Source organism: Rhamphochromis sp. 'chilingali' (genome assembly GCF_963969265.1).
Source record: "Rhamphochromis sp. 'chilingali' genome assembly, chromosome: 10".
Lineage (NCBI taxonomy): Eukaryota > Metazoa > Chordata > Actinopteri > Cichliformes > Cichlidae > Rhamphochromis > Rhamphochromis sp. 'chilingali'.
The window spans coordinates 28,258,776-28,281,398 of record NC_137937.1 but is presented as its reverse complement, the minus strand read 5'-3'; the positions used below and the strand labels follow the sequence as shown (position 1 = coordinate 28,281,398).

Sequence of the window (22,623 nt, the reverse complement as noted above, 5' to 3'; positions counted from 1 at the left end):
TGCAGCAAATATGAGACTAAAAACTATTTTGGTATTCAAAACTGCCATTCTGCAAAATTTACACAAAAACTTACCTCACGTAATTTTTTTGTTTATCTTCTCAGGAAAAAGAAAGCAAAGCCGGCCAGGCTTTGAGATAAACAGCTGACTTCTCTCAGGCCGCAGTGAAGCCAAGACATGCTAAAAGTTCAACAAATGACACGTGAAGAATGTGGGATTTTCTGGTCATACATTAGATAAGGTAAAAAATATTAAATACTGCAAAAGTATAAAAAAAAAAAAAGAAGTTAATAATGCCTGATCATATAAAAATAAAAAAAGGCATAAAAATCAACGCGTCTCCATTCTATAAAATGATTTATTAAACATGTTTAAAATGTGAATGACTTAAAACTTCTCACATTCAGGAATAAAAGACAAATTTAAAACAACACATTTACAAAAACACTGTACAATATACACATAAAAACCACTTAAAACCTTAAAAAACAAAACCAAGGATAAAGTTCTGGTGCTGGTGACATTTTACACGCCTGACACATGTGACCAGCAGCTGATCTGTCGCCCTGGGAGAGCTTCAGTTTCTCATGAAAGGAGAGTGATGAGCGCATCCAGAAACTTGCTCCTGTCTTCAGTCTTCAGTTCAATTACTGCAGAAAGAAAAACACAGATAAGAAAGAAAAACATGCCAACAGGACAAATCATCCAGCAGCAGTCTGACATCCCGGGAGGAGTTTTTTTGCTTGCAATTTTTAAAATGATGGTGAACTGGATAAATATTTTAGATGGGAATGAGCAGAATATTCTAAAATATTCTTTCACACATGAGACATGACAGATTAAACTAAAAATCCTGAGTAACAGCATCACAACTGAAAGTTTGGGTGAGAATGGCAAGACAAACAGACTGCACATTAAACAAAGACTAGGCTGCCACCTAGTGGCCACATTGCAGACATGCAAGAGCAAATTCACTGACTGTCTGCACAGCAGCAAAAAAACCAAACAAACAACACTTTACTGTGTCTTACTTGAAGTGTCGAAGTGGTCGTGAAGAGTCCTGGAGCTCGTGCTCTCTGCAGCTTTCTCAAATGCACGACCAAAGAAACTAAAAGGGCAAAAACAAACGCAGAGGAGGAAATGAGGCAATATTGTTGTATACTGGTAGAAAAATGTGAAAAGGAAATAAATTAGAGCCACTAGTTGTTATTTGAGTCCCACTGTGTCATGCTCTGAACTGGAAAATATTCACGCCTTTATTTAATTGTGTCTGAAATATTATAATTCAGCATTTGCTCGTCTTAACAGAACCTGGAACGTCTGCAGGTTGTTCAGAACGCTGCTGCAAGGCTTCTAACTTTTTTTTTTTTTTTTTCTTAAATGACATCAGAAACAGCAGTATGCGACATTACGTGATGGCAGAGCTTCAGTTCATCCTTTGTCTTTTTTTTTTTTTTTTTTTTTTTAATAAATAGGACAGGGGGAATGAATGAGAGAAAGAGGGGGAGAGAAAGAAAGAAAACCAAAGGGGAGAAGAGACGGTGAGAAGGGGGGGGAAGAGAGAGAGAAAAAAAAAAAGAACTCCTGGGTCACCTGTATGGAGAAAAAAAAAAAACAACAAACAAAAAAAACAAACAGAGGAGACAGCAAACAACAAAGAGCAACATAATAATAGAGAAAACAAAGCACCATCACAATAAACTAGCTAGTCATAGATATCAATATTTACTAAATAATAAACGATATTGTGCAGCACGCAAGATAGACAGCGCACAGTGTGCTTTGAGGCAGCAGCCAAGAAAGCTTTAGTCCGCGTCTGTGAATACCCATGTGTGCATACCTGTGTGGATCAGCATGCTTGCATTCCAAAGGTTTCTCCATGTAATGATCTGCTAGGGAGTGTGGGGGGGCCACAGCCCCGTCCTCCAGGGTGTGAAGCGGGTATGGAGGAGATCAAAACTCCAGACATCCAGAGGCCCCCAGAACACAAGAGACCATGGAGGACCAACAGAGGGGCAGACGCGCCACTGTTCCAGTAAGAGCTGAGGAGAGTCCCAGATGAGGGCTCGCCCAGCAGCCGCGGAGCAGAAACCAGGGGGAGTTGCAGTGACGCGCCCGTGAGCTCCGCCGGCCCCCAGCTGTGCCTGAGTGACCGAGCCCCAGGCCGAGAGGCCGGGGGCACCCCACCTCCAAAGGGGCCCGAGCGAGCCCCAGGCCCCAGGCCCCGACAAGCGGCCGCCAAGGAGTGAGCCGGTGTGTACCCGGACGCCCACCCCCAGACACAAAGAACCACCAACACACCGACACCTGAGGGAGTCCGCCACCGGCAGGGGAAGTGGTGGTGGGTGGAGATAGGCCTCCAAACCTTGGAGGGCCTGAGGTGTCCCCAGAGAGGTGGCGTCTGATACCCAACCTGACATATAGACACAGACATACAGGCACACACAGACACAAACATCCATTCCCACCCTCATGCTCTCATATGCACTCACTCCACACTCAACCAACGTGGAGACAGACATAAAGAGACGCTGTACACACAATCACACTCCCCAAGCGTACTCTACAAACCGGGTCTAGGTACCCTTGCCCCTGGAGGGGGGAACTGCACCCAGACCCAGGTGGTGTTACCCTTTTCCCTGCGGTGGGGAGAGGCAGACCACCCCGACTCCGCAGCAGCAGGGAGGCCCCACACCCCAGACCGCAGTCGGACGGCCAACTCCTCCTACTAGCCCTCCCGCTCCAGCAGGCCGCAGAGAATGGGGGTGGGAGAAGACTCCAAACCTCCCTCCACCCGCTCATTGTAGTGTTGATGCATATGTGTTCTAAGGTGCAATTAAAACCCAGGAGGGCATGGAGCTACCTGCCAAGGAGCAGCAGGTAAGCGTTATAAGTTATAAGGCTTCTAACTTATAACTCTTCTCACATATCACATACACAGGCTCACCATTAACCTCAGAGACCACTTGAAGACTCTGGTTTTGACTTTTAGAGCATTGCATGGACAAAAATCAGCTCACATTGGTAAACTTTTATATCCGTACATCTCCAGCAGGCTCTGAGTTGTTGAGATTAGGTCCTGCCGAGATTTGTGGACTCTGATCTCTTTCAAAAAGCAGCTAATCAGGTTAACCAGAGATGCAGGTTGAGAAGGAGAGAAATCATAAACTGAGAAACTTACTTCTTCTTGTCGGACGTCTCAGACTCTGGTGGGATTCCCACAACAATGACAGTTCCCTTCTCCACATCCTTGGGGGCAGCCATGACGAGCGGGAGCAGTTTGCAGCGTTTATTTCTCGTCTAATTGGCCAAGACACCGTGAGTGAAAGAGCAGAGAGACTTGAATAACTATGATTTCAGTGAACCTCCGTCTACATTGTGAATCAGTCCCGATAGCGTTCAGACACTCACCGAATGGACAAAAGCCTTCAGGAGGTACTTGCAGAGCAGCGTTAGCGCCATGGGCTTTGAGAACAGCTTCACGTCAGGTGTTCCCTACAAAGAGAGGATGTGAATAGGATATATGGCTAAATAAAATTGAAAGCATGCACATCTCAGGCATCCAAACACTCGCACCTCCATGAGGTAGCAGTAGAGGAAGGGTCCCTGCGACAGGATGAGGTTGGTGCAGATGCAGCTGGCGACCGTTTGCTGGATGGCAATCAGCTTCTTCTTCGCTAGCTCAATACCCGAATGCAGACGATCGATGTTGCTCCTGCACAGAGAAAACAAAAGAAAAAAAAAAGACGACATTTTTAAAGGAAATGTGAGCAAATTAAGTCTTTGAAGAGTGAACTTAGTTTCCTTTGCACACCTAGAAAGGGCATCGAGAGCCTTGATGAAGTTGTCAGTCTCGCTGTCGTCTTTCTCAGCACTCTCCAGCAAGGCAGCAGTAGCGTGCACCATGTCGCTGGCCAGGAAGCGGTTCTTAAAGCCGAAGTGAACGCCAAACGTCTGGATGCGGATGTCCTTCATACTGATGAAGAGGAGAAATGGGAGTAGAACAGGGAAAAGCAGACTGGATGAGCAGTCAGTGGTTGCCATTCAAATACATACCCGTATTTATTGGAGGACTCCTCAATGACGTCCCTCAGGTTTTCTTTGATCGACATATCCATGGAGTTAAATTTCTGACGCACTTGTTTCAGCGGCAGTCTGTAACACAAATTTTATTTCAAACAAATTCCGGCTCAACAAAAAGAGGAAGTTTGTTAACACACAAAGCATGGATTAGAAAGCACTTTACCCCATGTCTGCTAAAAACTCCTGGAGTTTCTTTTGGCCATTTAAGGTCCAGAGCTTGAAGCTGCAGGAAGTGTAGCAGGAATTATAAATGCTCTCATACAGAGACCAGTGCTGGTAAAGGGTAAGACGAAGACTGAAGAGACAGTTAAGGCTCTGATTTTCAGTAATTTTTAGCAATTGTGTGGCAGAAATCAGGTGGAACATAAAGATCTGTAAAAGGCAACAAGGCAGATGAGTTAAGGATACTCGTATTCAAAGGAGATCCTCATACAGTCGATCGAGAGCGAGTTCTCCTCATCCTCGTTTCGGTGGTTATGTCGGGAAACGTGTCGCTGCATAGTGGCGATGTCGGTTACATACTTCATACTAAAAAAGAAAAAAAAGAAGCGAGGCAGACAAAAATAATAATAACTCAGCAGAAATATAAAAGAAAAAAAAGAGAGATCAGTTTACACAAAGGTTCCTTGTATTTATATTTCAGACAGAACCCAAAGTGCAATGACTGGTAAATCTTTGAAATATTATATTTGAACAGTAAGGGTTAAAGGTGAAGTGGAAACCTGTGGTCTGAACCGTCACAATTTAAACCTCTTTTTGGATGCAGGTCACCAGCACAGTTCAGCATGAGGGGTGCAACACTGCTCATGATATAGCCAAGTGACATATCTGTGATATCCATTATTCCCGAACAACACATCCTTCAGCTGAGGCATCATCGTCCCCATTTCAGTAAGTCAGTGCTCAAGCACATTCTGCACGAGCATGGCTCCATCGCTAACGAGTCCATGTGCTGAACTTGTCTGCTTCCAGTCCAATAATATCTCCAGGAGGGCCAATTTGTTAAGCAACTGATTTCTTTTTTTATATATCAAGTAAGACAAGGAAAGCAATTTTCATGAGAATCTGCTGATGTTTTTTTTTTTTTTTTAACTTTAATATATTAAACTCAAACTGAGTCACGACACTCAAAGTGCACAGCATTGGGTCAAAATTTGGCACCTTATTTCGAGCCCTCATAACATCACAGGCGCAGAACTATGTGAAATTTTCAGACCTGAAATGCTTTAAAAAAATAAATAAAAAAATAAAATAAATAAATAAATAATTTAAAAAAAATATATAAAAAAAATTTTTTTATGTCCACAAAAAAGCACAGAAGAAATCTCGTACAGAGACAAAATATGGATAAAAAAGAGATCTTCTCCAGGGATGTCAAACTCATTTTACATCACAGGCCACAAACAGCTTACTTTGATTTTAAATGGACCTCACCAGCTAAAATTCCCCTTTGTGTCAGTGTAAAGAAATGTAACTCCACATTCAATCATTGCAATATCTCAGTGTAAGAAAATTTGTGCAATTTCAACAGTACGGCTCAGCTTTTTCTACACCCCTGATATAAAAGCCACCTGTCTCACATGGTGACACGATCCTTGTTTAGCCTTTTTGAAGTTTTGTCAGCTTGACAGACAAATTGGTGCAGTTTTGTCTTTGGGATTATGTTATATCCCACAACACCTAAACAGCTTAAAATTGGTTCTGGACAAAAACGACATTTTGGCTTCAGATTTTTATAACTGGAGTGGATGGTGTAAAGGAGCTTAACACTAGGAAGGCCCAGAGCCCAGCCATTTGGCTTTTCTACCTTTAAAACCCGGAGAGCAGCCAAATGGCTGGTAGGCTTTTAGCTAAGCTTTAGCTTCAGGCAAGTGGAAGCTAAATTGGCTAGTCATTCATATGTAAATTGGGTTGTTACCTGGGAATTCTGGAGGGAGGGGAGTGGGGGTGTGTGGATGAGGGGGTGGGGGAGCTGCTAAAAGCGGTGAGCTTCCTTTTGTTTCATCTTGATGCATTCTCAATCATCCAGGGAAACAAATCTCCAAAAGTCACCAACTTGGAGTGTTTCAGTTTGCCATCTTAGGGAGAAATCAACACACATGGGTGTATGTCCTTTGTTGCTGAGATTTATTGATAAAAACAGTACAAAAAATCAACCATTTGTACACATTTTTACAAATAATTATAAAAAGTGAGTGAGTACATTTCAACATTTTCAGCAATCACTCACAATCCTGGCACTGCCATGGTATCTGTAGTCTGCATTTACCTTGGCTTGGCTTCCTGATCAATTGTCCACTACCAAAAGGAAGCCAAGCCCTGCCACCCTTTACAACAAAACAAGGTGTGATCACATTGATGCCACAATGGACGACTGATCAATGCTCCACTACCAAAAGGAAGCCAAGCCCTGCCACCCTTTACAACAAAACAAGGTGTGATCACATTGATGCCACAATGGACGACTGATCAATGCTCCACTACCAAAAGGAAGCCAAGCCCTGCCACCCTTTACAACAAAACAAGGTGTGATCACATTGATGCCACAATGGACGACTGATCAATGCTCCACTACCAAAAGGAAGCCAAGCCCTGCCACCCTTTACAACAAAACAAGGTGTGATCACATTGATGCCACAATGGACGACTGATCAATGCTCCACTACCAAAAGGAAGCCAAGCCCTGCCACCCTTTACAACAAAACAAGGTGTGATCACATTGATGCCACAATGGACGACTGATCAATGCTCCACTACCAAAAGGAAGCCAAGCCCTGCCACCCTTTACAACAAAACAAGGTGTGATCACATTGATGCCACAATGGACGACTGATCAATGCTCCACTACCAAAAGGAAGCCAAGCCCTGCCACCCTTTACAACAAAACAAGGTGTGATCACATTGATGCCACAATGGACGACTGATCAATGCTCCACTACCAAAAGGAAGCCAAGCCCTGCCACCCTTTACAACAAAACAAGGTGTGATCACAGGGCTTGGCTTCCTTTTGGTAGTGGACAATTGATCAGGAAGCCAAGCCAAGGTAAATGCAGACTACAGATACCATGGCAGTGCCAGGATTGTGAGTGATTGCTGAAAATGTTGAAATGTACTCACTCACTTTTTATAATTATTTGTAAAAATGTGTACAAATGGTTGATTTTTTGTACTGTTTTTATCAATAAATCTCAGCAACAAAGGACATACACCCATGTGTGTTGATTTCTCCCTAAGATGGCAAACTGAAACACTCCAAGTTGGTGACTTTTGGAGATTTGTTTCCCTGGATGATTGAGAATGCATCAAGATGAAACAAAAGGAAGCTCACCGCTTTTAGCAGCTCCCCCACCCCCTCATCCACACACCCCCACTCCCCTCCCTCCAGAATTCCCAGGTAACAACCCAATTTACATATGAATGACTAGCCAATTTAGCTTCCACTTGCCTGAAGCTAAAGCTTAGCTAAAAGCCTACCAGCCATTTGGCTGGTGGCGGGTTTTAAAGGTAGAAAGGTAGAAGCCTGGGCCTTCCTAGTGTTAAAAGTCAGTTTTACCCAGAAAAAAATGAGTTATGAGTGAGCTGGAAAAGAAAAGCCCCAAGAAGTATCAACCTTATGTAATTTGCAAGCCAGTAAGTCTCAAAATTTCCATAGTACAAGATGAAAACTTTGCATGCTTTCATTAAAAAAAAAAAAAAAAAATACTCTCAGATTTTGACTGATTTAAGGTTTTAAATGGTTTGACAGCAACTGCTTTCAGCTTTTATTTACATTTTTCAGTGTCCTGAGCTTTTGGGAAATTGGTTTATAATTGTTTTGATAATAGTTTTGTAAAACTGAGGGCATCCTTACTTTGTGATTTTATCATGAACCCACTGGTCTGTCAGCCCGATGATGGCCCACCTGCAAAGAAGAAGCAGTGCACATCTAACAGACCGTATAAACTGTATTTCAAGATTGTTTGCCATGAAAGATCTCCTCAGAAAGCTCACCACAGCATATCCTTGGTATCTTTAGTCAAAACCCACGCAAGCTCAAAAAACATCATCGCAGCCTGACAGGAAAACAAATTAAAATTCAGGAGTTCATTCAGAAATTCAGGTAACATTAATGTTCTTATATTACTTATGTGAGGTTGTCAAAACTCACCGAGGTGCCGTGATATTCATACTGCTCATAGTCAAACAGGATTTCCCTCCTGTGAAATTAATGAAAGGTAAGCATGCATTCAACTGTTGTGCTGTGCACAGAAAGAACCAAACAACTAAGTAAAAACACTTCACCTTCGAGCCTCCCACTCCCTCTTGGCTCGCTGCCTTTCAATTCTCCTTTCGACAGCCCCCTGCAAACACAGGACCACAGCCCCAATGTAATAGCCTTTACAGTTCACGCTACCAGTTCATCCCTGCGGGCAGCACCGACTCAGTTTAATACGTACCTCATCAAATCTTCTGCGTTTCCCAGACGGCTCTGAGCCTTCATCGCTCTCATTTCCAGAGTCTTCTCCTTCCTCATCTTCATCTCGAAAGATATCGTCATACGACGGCACGCTGAGGTCGTCATCCTGTTTGATGAGCAGCTTAATCTGTTGAGCAGAAGACAGAGAGTTAATGTAACGCTCACTTCCACAAACAAGTGGGAGTATTGTTAAGGGAGTATTGTCCTCCACAGGACAAGACTCAGCAGTCCATCTGCATCTTAAGGATAAAGGACACTCTTTCGAGGATGCCAATGTTCACATTTTGGACAGAGAGGACAGATGGTTTGAAAGAGGAGTAAAAGAAGCCATCTATGTCCACTGTGAGCGACCATCTTTGAACAGAGGCGGGGGTTTACGACACCAACTCTCTGCCATCTATAATCCAGTTTTGAGATCCCTTCCCAGACGCCTTAACGCCCACTCACATCCTGGGCCATCTGACCTCAGGAATTCGCATGATAAGGTGGGGCCAGGTTTCACAGTGAACACACCCGAAACTCTGGCTGATTGGGACCCACGCCCAGTTTCCCACCTTGGCTCAGGCGATTAGAGGATCATCAGGGGGTCCTTTTGTCCCTCTGTGGGGGGTCACTCCCACTAGGTTTATATCTGGGACTCTCCACCATTTGACCTTAGAACTGAAGAAGCTTCTCGGATGAGAGGTGAAACGTCTTCAAGCAACTTGAAGAAGTCCAGACGCTTTTCTTTGCAAGCTCCTTTGACTACGATGACCTGGATGACTGAGAACCTTCACAGAGTATTGTTAATCTTGAACTTCAGGTGCAAATGGATCATTGTTTACAGTGAAATGCATAAAGATAATGAACTATTTGATGTTTTGTACCAGATTGCAAATACAGTACAGCACAATAGCACAAGAGTACTTCCATCTGTAGTTCTGATGGGCAAAAAGGAGACTTTATCTACATATTTAAAGGCCCCTACGCTAACTTTGCCCGCTGGACATTATCAGTCACAGAAATTTAAAAAAATCTTATACCTAACTAGCTAGGCACTTCACCGGCATGCTGGAGAGAATGTGGAGCAAAGATGGTCGATTCATGTATTTTGGACTTATTTTAACAACAAGTATTTCAAAAGTTTTGGACTTTGATGCTTGTAAAGGTTTTACAATTTTTTATCTTGCCTATTCCCCTGTGGACTAAGCAATGGTGACAAACACCTGAAGAGCCTGGCTCTACAGGCAAACTAGTGGTTAATATTGTTAAACACACACATACCGGTGGACAGATTATACACAGTGCCAAATAGAATTGGAGGAAATGTGTGTGTTGTTATTTGGCTCTTGAGACAAACTGATGAGACTGATGATGTGAGAAGATGTTTTTTTAAATTCACATATACAGAACTGTTTTTCCCCCCCTTCTGCTTTAAAATAATGCATCAACTTGGCCCTTCTTTTTTCTTACACTCCAAACGTCTCCACTATCATGCTCCCTATCATGGTCATCGTGGTTTGAAACCTCATTTTTACATCCCCTTTAGCTGTAGGGTCCGCATCCTCATCAAACTTCTGCCACTGAGCTGAGTCTTACAGGCCTGACTCCATCTGATCCTTCTCTTCTCAGACTTCATGCCTTGAGTGAATCCCTGTGCTACTCTGAGGCTCTGTGGGGTAGACCCTAGCCTGTGAACCTATGTGAACTTATTAGTGGGGATATAGCCCGAATTAGCAAACCATTGCACATCACCTGGGTATCATTGTAGACATTGACCACATCTACAGGCCGGTGAGTGTCACAGATGAAGAAGATGGAGTCATCATCTGGCTGCAGCATCTCAAGGAGGTCAACATTTGCTCCGCAGTTGATGAGAACAAAGTATCGAAACTGCAGCACAAAAATCAGTCAACACAATATATAAGGTTCAGTGTTTACTGTCATATATTCATGTGCAGGCTCAGAGTAGTGTACTACAAAGCTTTCCACTTCAGGTTCTCAAGCAGAAACGCATAAAAAAGCAAAGGTTTCCATGGTGATCTCAAAAAGCTAAAAGCACCTTCATACTGGCTTGAAATAACGTGTTAACGTCAATCTCGCTTTACAGCACAGCCTTCTGGTCTTATTTAAGTATACCTGCTCTTTGTGTTCAAGGAAGGCAGTGCCAAGGTCCTGCCAGCCTGTAACTGGCACAAGTGTATACTGGATCTGGTCACAGTGAAACAAGGCCTAGTGAAGACACAAACAGTCAGTGTTTACATCAGCTTATAATTACTCTGAACACAGTAAAAGTCAAAAAAGCTCCATAAACCGCAACAGCACTTACTGAAACCTACTGTCAGTACTTTTAAATATTCCCAGTTAATGCATGAACAGATGGTAACCTCCCCATTATGACAGTACGGTTGGGTGTCCGAAAGTCCATAATAACTGGAAGTATTTAATCAGCATGCTCTCTGTTTACCCTCTACAATGACCTTAGTTTAAGAGCGCAAATGTTCGTCATCATGCACAAAAGCCACTAGAACAAGAGAGGCAAAACAACAGTGGAAAAACAGTCAAAAACTGTGCACGCAAAGGCTACAGGAGCTGCCGCTTGCTAACATTTTATTGTCTTACCTGCAGTATTTTACAGGCGCAGAGAGCGTCAATGTCTGGTGCCACCAGGAGCACGACTCTCTGTAAGTAGCACGAGAAGGTTTATAATGTAAGCGATTTCAGTTTGCGATTTCAGTTTGCGATTTCAGATGTTAAGTTTCCTAGCTGCTAGGCAATGTTGGCTAATGTTAGAGTTAGCCTTACCTGGTTGGCGACAACTTCATAAAAATCCTTTCTTATGTCCGCGATGAACATTTTCAGAGAAGTCAGTCGATTAAAACTATTAAAATAAGACGAGCCTAATCGAATCACCCTGAGGTGGCATAAACTGCGGGTTATTTTGGCTTGCTGTCAGGCTCGGAGCTTTGACAATACACACACAGCGATGCCGCTCTGTTCCCTGTTGGAAATGTGGCGCCAAATCTACACGTCACTCCCGACCAATCAGATAGAAGAAAATCAGCAACGTCAACGCTGGAAGTCCCGCCTACCAGGTTGAGGAAACAAAGCAGTACTGGAACTAAAGAGAGCTGAAATAAAGTTATAGCTTTATTTATATCGATTTTGAAATATTTATTAATTTATTTAAATGTCATAACGATGTTTTTATAATATGTGTAAACTCCTTTAGACTTTATTAAGAACACAATATTATTTTAACATTAGTGTTTACATTTATATTACCTGAATGGTGAATTTATAATAATATAAACAATTATAGATGGTAACCTCTCTCTACCTCTATATTTTGGAGAAAGATCTAATCAGTTTTCTGTGTGTCAGAATGATTATTTTGTTTATTCCCTGACTGCAAAGACATAGGAAAACAATTTAATAAAAAACACAAAAACCTCACAGAGTTAACTATGATTTCTGTACCATACTGTTTTAAGTCTAACTGTAAAAATGCTAAAACAATGACTTATGCACACACTTCACACATTCACAAAATTGTAGTTTTCCACCGTGTGGTTACAATAACAGAAATTGTGTGAATTTATATGAGAGGTTCACTTAACCAAGTATAAATGTATTCATGTAAACCTGGAGCGCAGTAGTGACACACACTTTACAAGTATGTACTATTAAAGATGTTTTCATTGGCATAGCTATAAAAGTGGCATTAATCACACATTTTTAGACTTTAATGATAAAAGCTGTTATAGACTGAAATTTTAAAAAGTACTTGATTTAGATTAAAACATATTGGAAAGGATTTTGCCCAACCCCTTTCCACTTGAATAGTATATAAATGTATCTCATGAGCTTGTCTGGCAAAAGGCCTTGAAAGAAAACTTCTCCCGCAAACTCACAAAACAAGTTGAACTGAATTCTATTATTTAAAAAAAGGTGCGTTCAATTGTTTATTTGTGTCACCACCTGAATCTGATTTACACACCCTAACGTCTGCTAAACTATCCACCCACCAACTGTCCATTACCCTGCGAAGTCATTACTTGAAATACATTAAAATAATTTCCAGCAGAACTACATGCTTCAGTTTGATTATAATAGGTGAAAAACTACAAAAAGAGAGGTGGCACAGGTTACAGTTTTGATTAGAGGTTTAAAAATCTGAATTATTACCACACACAATATGTAAATACATACAATGTCCGGGAGATTACCTCCCAATACATCATCTACAAATACTGGTGCGCCATAATTTGATATGCACATGCGTTTTAACCTCATTTATTAATCATCCATCATCACATACAAACTCAAAACCAGGACTGCTGACTCCAAAGAAAACATGGAAAGGACAAGAGATCATTCAGTGTCATGGGGAGATTCATTAAAAGCATCACAACACAAACAGCACATAAGCAGAATGAGCTGTACGATCATGGCATGAACAAAGCAAACAGGAAAGTCTCAGCAGAATCCCCCAACATCACTCTGAATGCCCTGAAATTACATAAATTAATAGAATGGATGGAGGCAAAAAAATATGTGTGAAACATGCATGATTTTATGAAAAAGCAGCAGCCTAATGACCTTTTTTTTTTTGCCTTAAAGGGACAGTTCACCCCAAAAATTGAACTTACAGATTTTTCCTTGTTTATTCATCAAGACAATTCTAGTACGAGTTGGTCAGATTGGGAAAAATCAGCTGTAGAAATGTTTTTGCCTTTAGGGTGCTTGAATCCTGTTGCTTAGAGTTCCTCAAAATACATTTTAAAATTCAGATTTTTCTCTTTTACTATGGACATTTAGCTCCATTTTATTTAAGATTATAGACAGCACTACAGGCCGGAGGGAAAATTTGTATGTCCGACTTCAGGGTGAGTCACACCTTCAAAGTTTACCCACAACTTTGCTCCCATTTTCATCCTAACCACTTCTAAAGTTACAAATATTAAAAATTCAAGTAAACTCCTGCATTCCCCAAAAAGTAAACAAGTACCCCCAAAACATCTGTCAAAGAAATTCAGATACGATTTCTCTCCTCTTGTCTCATTTTTAAAAATTTTTTTGACATTATCCACACACGTCTTCACTTTTGACTCCACCAACAATTAATCCACTGAGTAAAAAGAAATGACACGTTTCTTTCTGAGGTTAAAAAAAATGCAGCATGCCATATTTGTTTGTTTACAAGTGAATACACTGGAAACAATCAAACAAACAAAACGTAGATTCAGGAAGGAAAAAAAAAAAAGGTTACATGACAGAGAGCATACACCATAACATGCAGCATACACTTCATTCATGAACTGAGAGGAACATAGTAAACAAAGGCACAAAAATTATCCGCTTTCTTTATGCCAAGTTTGGTCTGTAACCACTGAGATCCAGCTGCTTTTATGCTTGGGTTAACCATGCAAAACTTTGGCCGGTTCAACACACAAACAGAAAAAAATATACATTAAATAAATAAAAACTCAAAATACGCCCAAACCACAAATTGTAGCGTTAAATGTCTCAGATTACGATCGATGAGTTTACATGCTGGAGAGAAAAACCTGGCCAGCAGGAGCACTGGGAGGGTAGCACCATCGCCTGGAGAGGTTAAAACAGTACCTACAGTACCCCATCTACAGTAAGCCTGAGAAGACTCGTTTAATTCGCTTTACAGTTACGGTGACTTGGAATAACGTGATTGGCTGAGCTGTCCTGTTACACCAGAGATGATTTTATCATTTAAAGCAAAGCAGGCACTGGAAAAACTGAGAAGCGTAAAGCAGCACTGCTACATCAGGATGTTAATATCGTGGAGGACTTTTTACAGAGAAGTTTTGTTTTTTTTTAAAAAAATCAATAAATGGAAACATTGAACATATATTATAGGAAGACAGAAAGTTTTAAAGCATTCGATAAAGTAAAAATAAACAAGCGTGATCAATATGTTTACGTGAACTTGGCTTTAAATGCAAGAGGAGTGCTTAGTTGTTTGCACTCCTGAAAGTTCATTTAACAGAATCACTTGGAGGTGTTATATACTTTTAATCACTAAACCCAATATATGCTCAAAACCAAAACAAATACTGTTTTCCTCTGTGCCACAGAGCTTCACTGCTGTCCAAAAACTACTGGAATGTTATATGTGTATTCATCCGCAGCTGAAAATAGTCCCTATTAATTGCACTTTTGTTTTAACAACAGTGCTCAGCAATTTAAGAAGGTTTTACCTATATTGACTTTTTTTCAAAGTTTTACATCATCAAAGCATCAAAACACCACAGAAAAGATGGGAAAGTCAAAGTAATATTTAACTCGTTGTTAGCTATGATTTAATCGTGGGACCAGCCAACATCAAGCCAGGCTGTTTAAACTGAAAGGCTGTTGCTGCCACTGCACTTTATGGCAGCATAAAGTTAATTTCACATTCTTAATTTGCAGGTATAACAAAGACAATCCTGTGTCTTTACCCAATTCCTTATCAAAAACAACAAAATGTTTACCACAAAGTATCTTAGTGTTGTGATATGCTATAACAGGCATCATGACAGATGCAGTTTTACCCAGTAACCCCAAGAGAGACATGGTCTGGTGGTCAGTAGCATCTAAGCTCAAAAGTTCCATTACACTGGATCATTTAATCACATCTTACTGTCTGTGTCATCATGTCATAACATGTTTCTCTGAGGTTTTACTAGGTGTGTTTGTGCTATTTTGATCTGTGAACAGAAAGGACAGTCAAGGACTTTGACCCCTAACAAGCTGATGTTTGCTCCCAGTGTTTGTTTAAGCCTGAGCCAGCTCCAAAACCACAAAGACTGAAACAGATGGTGAAAAATCCTCAGGCATTGAGTTTCGATTCTTCTCACCAGAGGAGGCGTCTATGCACAGAAATGAACCTCAGAGTGCGGTTAGCTTCCCTTTAAGCCTCAATCCTGCGTCTTTACAAAGTTGCAAGTTTACAAAACAATCACAAAGTGATTCTCACATGAGAAACTCTTTCACAGCAGCTGAGCCAGAGACTGATGAGTGGTGGACTGTTTGTACAGTGGCTGTGTAGATAACCTGCTCAGCTGTTGTGAGTAAAGTATGTGATCTATAGGCACAATACACAGAGTGTGCAGAGCTGGGCTGGAGAACAGCATCATGATAATGAGATACCCCATCTGTACCCAGCAAACATTTCAATACTGAATAACTGTCACAGCGGAATTTTCAGACATCAAGTCACAGTTGGAAAAATACATGAGGTTACCGGACATCATTGTTAGACTTTCTGGTAAGAGAAAGCTTGTGTTCAAGATTTTTTTCCCCACTATCTCCTTATTGATGAGAATAAAACAAAAAAGTGTCTCGAGAGGAGGAATCAGGAGAAAAAATAATCATGTCGTGTGACCTCTTTCTTTTCCTGAGCGTTCCTGAGTCTATGACACTGACATCGAGGACAGGGAGGAGATAATTGTAAAAGTTCAATGCATAAACTTCACTGTGCCACAAATGAAATACAGTTTAGATGCAGAAAACTGTAAAAATATAAAGTGTTTTTGCAGTAACCCGATTTGTTATTCCTCACTTTACAAGAGGCTGTCTGACCTTGCCTCTATTCTGCGTTGAGACAACACTGACATACGTCTGTCTACGGTTTAGTTTTTGTGGTCGTACTGCGACCTCTTTTGACCTGTTTGCTGGGTAATTACGGGACTAGAAACCTGCTAGACACCTGCTAATGTGCTAGTGTAGCTCTCAAGGGTTTCAGAAACAATGTAGGAGAAAATTTGAATCGGTAATTGATGCAAATTCATTCCAGAAAAGAAACTGTGTATCATGTCTCCCTCTACAAAAAGAAAACCCAGAGAATACATAGACAATGATTAATGATCAACTTAAATACCGATATGCTGCCCAGCCCTAAAGAGTGAAAAAACAGTATTACATGGATTACTGTGCAACTCAGTTTAAATGACACCAGCAAAGAGGAAAATGCAGTTACAGCTTTTCTACATGGGCAGGATGTAGGTGGAGTTGGCCAGCTTGCGCTCCTGTGCGGCAGGAACAGTCTCTCTGTGACGCAGAGGTCTGTGGCAGTCTGGGTCCCGAAGGGGAGGGTAGTGCTGCCTGTAGCACAGCCAGGCGAAGGCGAGACCCAGCAGAGACCCCACCAGCACATCTGCATAAAGGAGACACATAACAACACGGATAAGAACTTTTTCTAAATTAGTCCCTTATTTACATTATGCACTATTATACACTATATATGGACATAACTAACACAAGCACCTGGGTTCATCATGCAAATGTGATAAGTTACCCAAACCTACCTGGCCCTGTGTGAAAAAGTCATTGCCCGTAAACCTAAGCTGCCACCCTTCACAGCAAGAACTGCAATCAAACATGTATGATAACTGACAATGAGTCTTTCACATTGCTGTGGAGGTGATGTGCCCCACTCTTCTATGGAGAATTGTAATTAAGTCATATTGAAGGGTTTTCAATGATGAGGAGCCTGTTTAAGGTCATGCGACAGATGTGAATCAGTTTTAATCCAGATTCTGAGTAGGTCATTCCAAAACCTTTCCTTTTTCACATTTTCTGATAGAGAGCAGAATTCATGCTTCCATCAGTTGCAACAAGTTGTGAAGGTCCTGACGCAGCCCCAGACCATCACACTACCACCACCATGTTTAACTGTTGTTATGACGTTCTTTTTACTAAATGCTCTGTTAGTTTTATTCAAGATTTAATGGGACTCAAAAATGTCAAAATCACGACTGTCACAGAATATTTTCACATAAATCTTGGAGATCATCAAGAAGTGTTTTTGGCAAATGTGAGATGAGACTTTGTGTCCTTTTTGGTCAGCGTTGGTTTTCACCTTGCCAGAGACATCCATAGATGTTTGTCTGGGTTCTTTTGTGACCTTCTTCAATGAGTCATTGATGCAATCTTGGAGTAATTTTGGTAGGCTGGCCACTCCTGGGAAGGTTCACCACTGTTCACCAAGTTAATTCATAACTTAACAAGGGGCTAATTACGTTTTCGCATACAGACAGCTAAGTCTGGATAACCTTCATAAATAAAAGCGTTTGATAGAGATTTGTCTTTAAAATAGTACTCAAAATTTGTCAGCTAAAAAAGCCAACTACTTACAGTATTTTGCAGTGTTCAGACCAAGCAAATTTAACAGACCTTGCCAGTGGTGTTTGTAGTCGCAGGTTCTGGAGAGGGCGATCACAGCTGCAATAAGTAAAGGAGTGAGGAAGGCACACAGCCGCCACGCTCGGCCTTGGCCCGCTGCTGTGAAGCAGCGCAGCTTTCCTGCAATGTAGAGCGCTGTGAAGCCCAAACCTGCAAAGGCAACTGCAACGAAAGAGAAAGAAACGGAAGGGATGAAATAGAGCCAGAGGAAGTTTTATGCCACAAAATGGGAAATCAGAGCTGAAATTATAGCACTGCACTGAATCCCTACCAGTTAATGATGTGGTCTGCACTACTCTGCTATTAAGAGGCTGAAAAATCTCATACAGTTCCCTTTCTTGAAAGGGCAGAGAGACTTCAGCTGCGGAAGTCTACCTCACTGAGATGTGCAGTTGCATTTCTGATTTTTTTTTATGTTCATAGATTTAAGGCAGTACTATAACTCAGGCATGAGTCTAACAATGAAATAAGAGCCTAAAGGCTATTACACACTTGGATACATGTGCATTGAGATATACGCCCCCCGGCCTCACTCTGTGCCTCCATTTACTTTTCTTGTTGCCTGCTGATGAAAATGTACCAGCTCTGCAGCCATAATTGACCATAACAGCCTCTTACAGGAAGAATGCCCGCTGGGAAAGCTCTTTCTGCCTTCCATGATGACATCTGGGTCACCACTGCATCGCAGCTCCAGATTCATCTGACCGTCTGGGAAACAGCGGTAGAAGAAGTCTGGTCGTGGCCTGAGGATGTGACACAGAATGAACATGGAGGACAAATGTGGAGCTTCTGGTTAAAGTTGAATGTGCTATGTAATCTAACATGCTTACCTGCCAACTACAAGTTTGATGACATTGGTGAAAACTCCGTTCAGCACTAGAGTCAGAGTCACAGCTGGATGACAGGGGGAAACAGAACTGAATCATGAAAAAGATAAATCAACTCAAAAAGCCAGCCCACACATTTAAATGCGACAAACCAAAAAGCTCTTTTGCACGAGTTTCCTACCCAGTGAGGCTTCCTTCAGATCACCACGCTCCGACTTATTCAGGAAGGTGAAAGCCAGGATTACAATCAGCGGGGTGCAAACCGCCACACTCTGTAACAGATCAACAAAAGAGGAGATCATAACAATAATAATTGTAAATCCTCTCCATCTGAGACTGGACACACACACACACACACACACACAAAACTCTCCACAGATTCAATATTAAAATGTCTAACGTTACAGCAGTGAAAAGCACATTTACAGCCTCTATGGAAAGTTTACCCCTTTAACAACCCCTGCTGTATGGTGGGTGATTTATTTATAACTCATAAATATGCTTACTGGTAGAATTTAAAAACATGGGGCTGTTTTTGGGTAATTAAACTAGATTTCTCCATAGTTTTATTTATTTTTTGCTGCTAAGACCTTTTAGACCATTTTCAAAATCATATTATTGGACATATCAAATACCCCATTGTGCAGTACAGCTTTCGTCCTATGCTGATGTTTTAGGACTCCTAAAACTTTCAGGATAATAGACCAGCCGTTTTTAAGGAAATCAAGACTGGTTAAACTGGGTAAACTTATTTCTTCTCCACACTCCACGCCTCTAAAAGTTTTGAGCCAGTTTATCAAACGTCTCAAAACTCCCCTCTGGAGTCACAGGGGGACTTTACGATTTTGTCCACGTGTTGGACTTGTTTAAAGTGATTTCCCCTGTGAGAGCTCAGTCACACTCAGTAAATATTAACTCTACGTCATCAGAACAAACAACAACTGTAAACAAAAGATTTTCATGATCATATAGCTACGTTCTTGATGTGCATCAAAACATACCCAAACTAAAAAGACAAGATGTTCATTTAATATGTAAATTAACCATCATGCGGTTTAATTTTAAAGCTAATAAAAATCCAGAGAGTTATGATATATTATGAATATTTTTTCTCACAGAAATATGAACTTATGGGAGTTAAGGTCCTAAAAAGAAACTTTACAATGATCCTACAAAACAGCAGAAAGTTAACGTGTTCCAATAAAGTACAAAAATGACCAGAGGGATTTTATTTATTCCAGTTTATCAAACAGCTATACTCACAAACATAAGAGAGGTGGGTACATGGTCCCTCTCCACGCGGTGGAATTTATACAGCCACATCTCCTCTGCCTGAATCTCACGGTAGAAAGGAGGAAGCTGCTCCGTCACACTGAGCAAAGCACAAATGGTGTTAAGGTGGTGTTTGCCCACAATAAAACAAAATGCTTGCATTCAGATGTTGTGCCTGTCCCAGGGATAACTTACAGGAACACCACCAACAGCGCCAGCCGGATGGAAATTTCCGACAGGAAACCACGCAGCAGCCTCCTCTTCATTTTGTTTCTCGGAGTGGACGTCAGTCAACAGCAAACATCTTCACTCCACCATCTTTTAACTTAACTGGGACTAAAGACAATGGAGAGCTGAGTTTTAGTTTTACTTTAATTTAGATGTTGAAAGAAAAACAATGAAACCTAAATAGATGAGAAGATTATTGATTTTTTTTTTTTAAATAGTTTCAGTGATTTATGCAAAATACTTTAGTTACAAGTATGTGCATTACAAACAGCTGAAGTTATTCTGCTTTATTCTGTTGAGGTGGTACAGTTATTTCCTGGGCACCTCCTGGTGATACTGGTTAATATTTTGGGCTGTAAGTCTAGTTTTAACCTTAACATCTACAGCCAATCACCTGCCTCCATCTCCCCTTATCCTTACTATCCTCCTCTATCACACCAAATTTCCTTGACTACAACCATGAAAATTCCTTTGAAGTATTTCTCTTTTCCTCCTGCATGGCAGCTACATCTTCAACATCCTTTGTCCAGTATGCTCACTATTCCTCCTCTGCAAATGCCCAAATCATCTCGGTCTAACCCCTAACTTTATCTCCAAACACTCAACCTGAGTTGCCCCTCTGATGTACTTATTTCTAATCCATTCCATCACTCCCAATAAAAATCTTAACTCTACCACCTCCAGTTCAACCACCCGTCGTTTGAAATTAAGTTAAAAGATAACCCCGTTTACCAAAATGAGGGCATGAAACGTCACACGAAAGGTAACAATTCCAAGTTTCTCAAAATAATCACCATTAAAGCAAAGCTACTTACATTATTTATACATCCTATATACAGAAAAACAGCAAATATAAACGTTGTACTACAGTAAATATATGGAGCCCACTAAGTCCTGTAAGGTGATATTTTTTTATCTTATTACTTGTTTGATTAAGATAATCACTTGCTCGAAGAGATAAATAACTTGTTTGCACAAGATAAAAACCGTTGTGTAACTTGTGTCCACAATAAAATGCTCTCAAAAGCCAAATAACTTGATTTGCACAAGGTTAAAAACAACTCTATCTTAAGGGACTCCATAAAAATGGGGTGTATGTAAAATGATCTTGACACTTAACATCTGGTGTTGGTCTAAAGGAGGAGAAAATAATCTTGTAATCTTAATAAATACATGAGTGCACCATTCATTTGAAATCACAGGCAAAACGATGCCAAATGCGCCTGTTTGAGCTTATTATTTTAAAAGAAATGCAAAAAATAAAATAAAATTGATGACTCCCCCTCTTTACACATCGTATGTTCGCACAGATAAATACAGGTAAAGATAAAAAGGCTGTTTACATCAGTATTTACACTGACCACGTCTAAAATCTGGCATAAAGGCCAACATGCTGCAACTGTGCCCTCCACTTCCAGATGCTCTATATCAGGGGTGCTCACACTTTTTCCGCATGTGAGCTACTTATAAAATGACCAAGTCAAAATGATCTACCCACTACAAAAATCCAAAACATATACTTATTTATAAATATATTGAGGATTCTTTATATCTACAATGTATATACATGCATAACCGCAATATCCAATATTTCACAACACAATTAACTATGTAAATTTTTTGTCATTACCTGAGTTTACTCTGATGACTTGCACTGAATTGAATCAGCCAGGGATGCATAGTCCGGACAGTAGCTGCTGACGGCCAGGTTTAAGAGAAAAAACCGAGAGCTAAAAATTGGAGTTAACTCGCTGACTAGCTTGTCAGTTTTACTACACTTCGCGCCGCTGTTTGCGCATGCGCAGCGACCTAAGCGTCAGAAAAAATCTGCTGTCATCTGACTGGCTTCCCTGTATCAATCAAGTGACGGGATGGATGATAGGCTGGCATCTATTTTTTTAATGCCATGCGATCTACCAATACTACCTTTGCGATCGACTGGTCGATCGCGATCGACGTATTGAGCACCCCTGCTCTATATATTAAAGAGGTTCCATTTGACCGGATATAACATAAACGCATTGAATTATGATCAGTGCCGTCGGTACAGAGGAAAATTATTATTTAAGTGATCTGTACAAAGTATACGTTAGCAGACTAAGCTAAGCAGAGCTAGCAACATCTGTCACCATAGACATCTGGCCGAATTTCCGCGTTGTCAAGCAAATTGACAAAAATTAACACTACTAACCTTAAACCGGAAGCTGTTCTTTACCTCTTTATCCTCATAGTTTACTCTTCTTGTAACATAAAGCAGGCCCCTAACTCTTCTGTGTCTACCGAAGGTGTAAGTCGCGCATTCTTAGATTTGAGAGAAACAGGGATGTCACGGAGGAGGAGGAGGAGGAGGAGAAGGAGCGCTGCGTGAAGCTAACGAACACCGCACGCGCGTCTGGTGTGAGCTGTCAAAATAAAAGCCTTAAAAATGAAAGTGTTAAGTTAAATGCGGCTCAAAGTCCCGTCGTACTCCAGATAGATAGATAGATAGATAGATAGATAGATAGATAGATAGATAGATAGATAGATAGATAGATAGATAGATAGATAGATAGATAGATAGATAGATAGATTTTAAAA

General features: G+C 40.9%; 2 protein-coding genes across 4 annotated transcripts; both read right to left on the bottom strand.

The window, feature by feature from the left end:
• Positions 1 to 344: 344 nt before the first annotated feature.
• Positions 345 to 11,542, bottom strand: cdc45 (CDC45 cell division cycle 45 homolog). The gene is made up of 18 exons (XM_080894510.1): positions 11,324 to 11,542; positions 11,141 to 11,200; positions 10,658 to 10,750; positions 10,274 to 10,411; positions 8,520 to 8,666; positions 8,365 to 8,423; positions 8,231 to 8,279; positions 8,074 to 8,135; positions 7,934 to 7,984; positions 4,492 to 4,611; positions 4,247 to 4,378; positions 4,057 to 4,155; positions 3,815 to 3,976; positions 3,577 to 3,715; positions 3,412 to 3,495; positions 3,182 to 3,300; positions 1,032 to 1,108; positions 345 to 650 (listed from the first exon to the last, which is right to left on the bottom strand). Exons 1-18 carry the CDS (start codon positions 11,372 to 11,374, stop codon positions 586 to 588), a joined length of 1,707 nt encoding a protein of 568 aa, XP_080750636.1. The 5' UTR covers positions 11,375 to 11,542; the 3' UTR covers positions 345 to 585.
• Positions 11,543 to 12,798: 1,256 nt separating this feature from the next.
• On the bottom strand, positions 12,799 to 22,395 carry plpp5 (phospholipid phosphatase 5). Of its 3 annotated transcripts, none has more exons than XM_080893106.1 (8): positions 22,238 to 22,395; positions 20,014 to 20,154; positions 19,810 to 19,918; positions 18,728 to 18,818; positions 18,550 to 18,613; positions 18,338 to 18,462; positions 17,711 to 17,881; positions 12,799 to 16,691 (listed from the first exon to the last, which is right to left on the bottom strand). In XM_080893106.1, the coding sequence occupies exons 2-8, from the start codon at positions 20,082 to 20,084 to the stop codon at positions 16,522 to 16,524; spliced, it is 801 nt and encodes a 266-aa protein (XP_080749232.1). In that variant the 5' UTR covers positions 20,085 to 20,154; positions 22,238 to 22,395; the 3' UTR covers positions 12,799 to 16,521. The 3 variants fall into 3 exon arrangements, with proteins under 3 accessions (XP_080749232.1, XP_080749234.1, XP_080749233.1); XM_080893108.1 differs by having other exon boundaries at positions 22,262 to 22,395; XM_080893107.1 differs by lacking the exon at positions 22,238 to 22,395 and adding an exon at positions 21,677 to 22,228.
• Between the last annotated feature and the right edge of the window lie 228 nt (positions 22,396 to 22,623).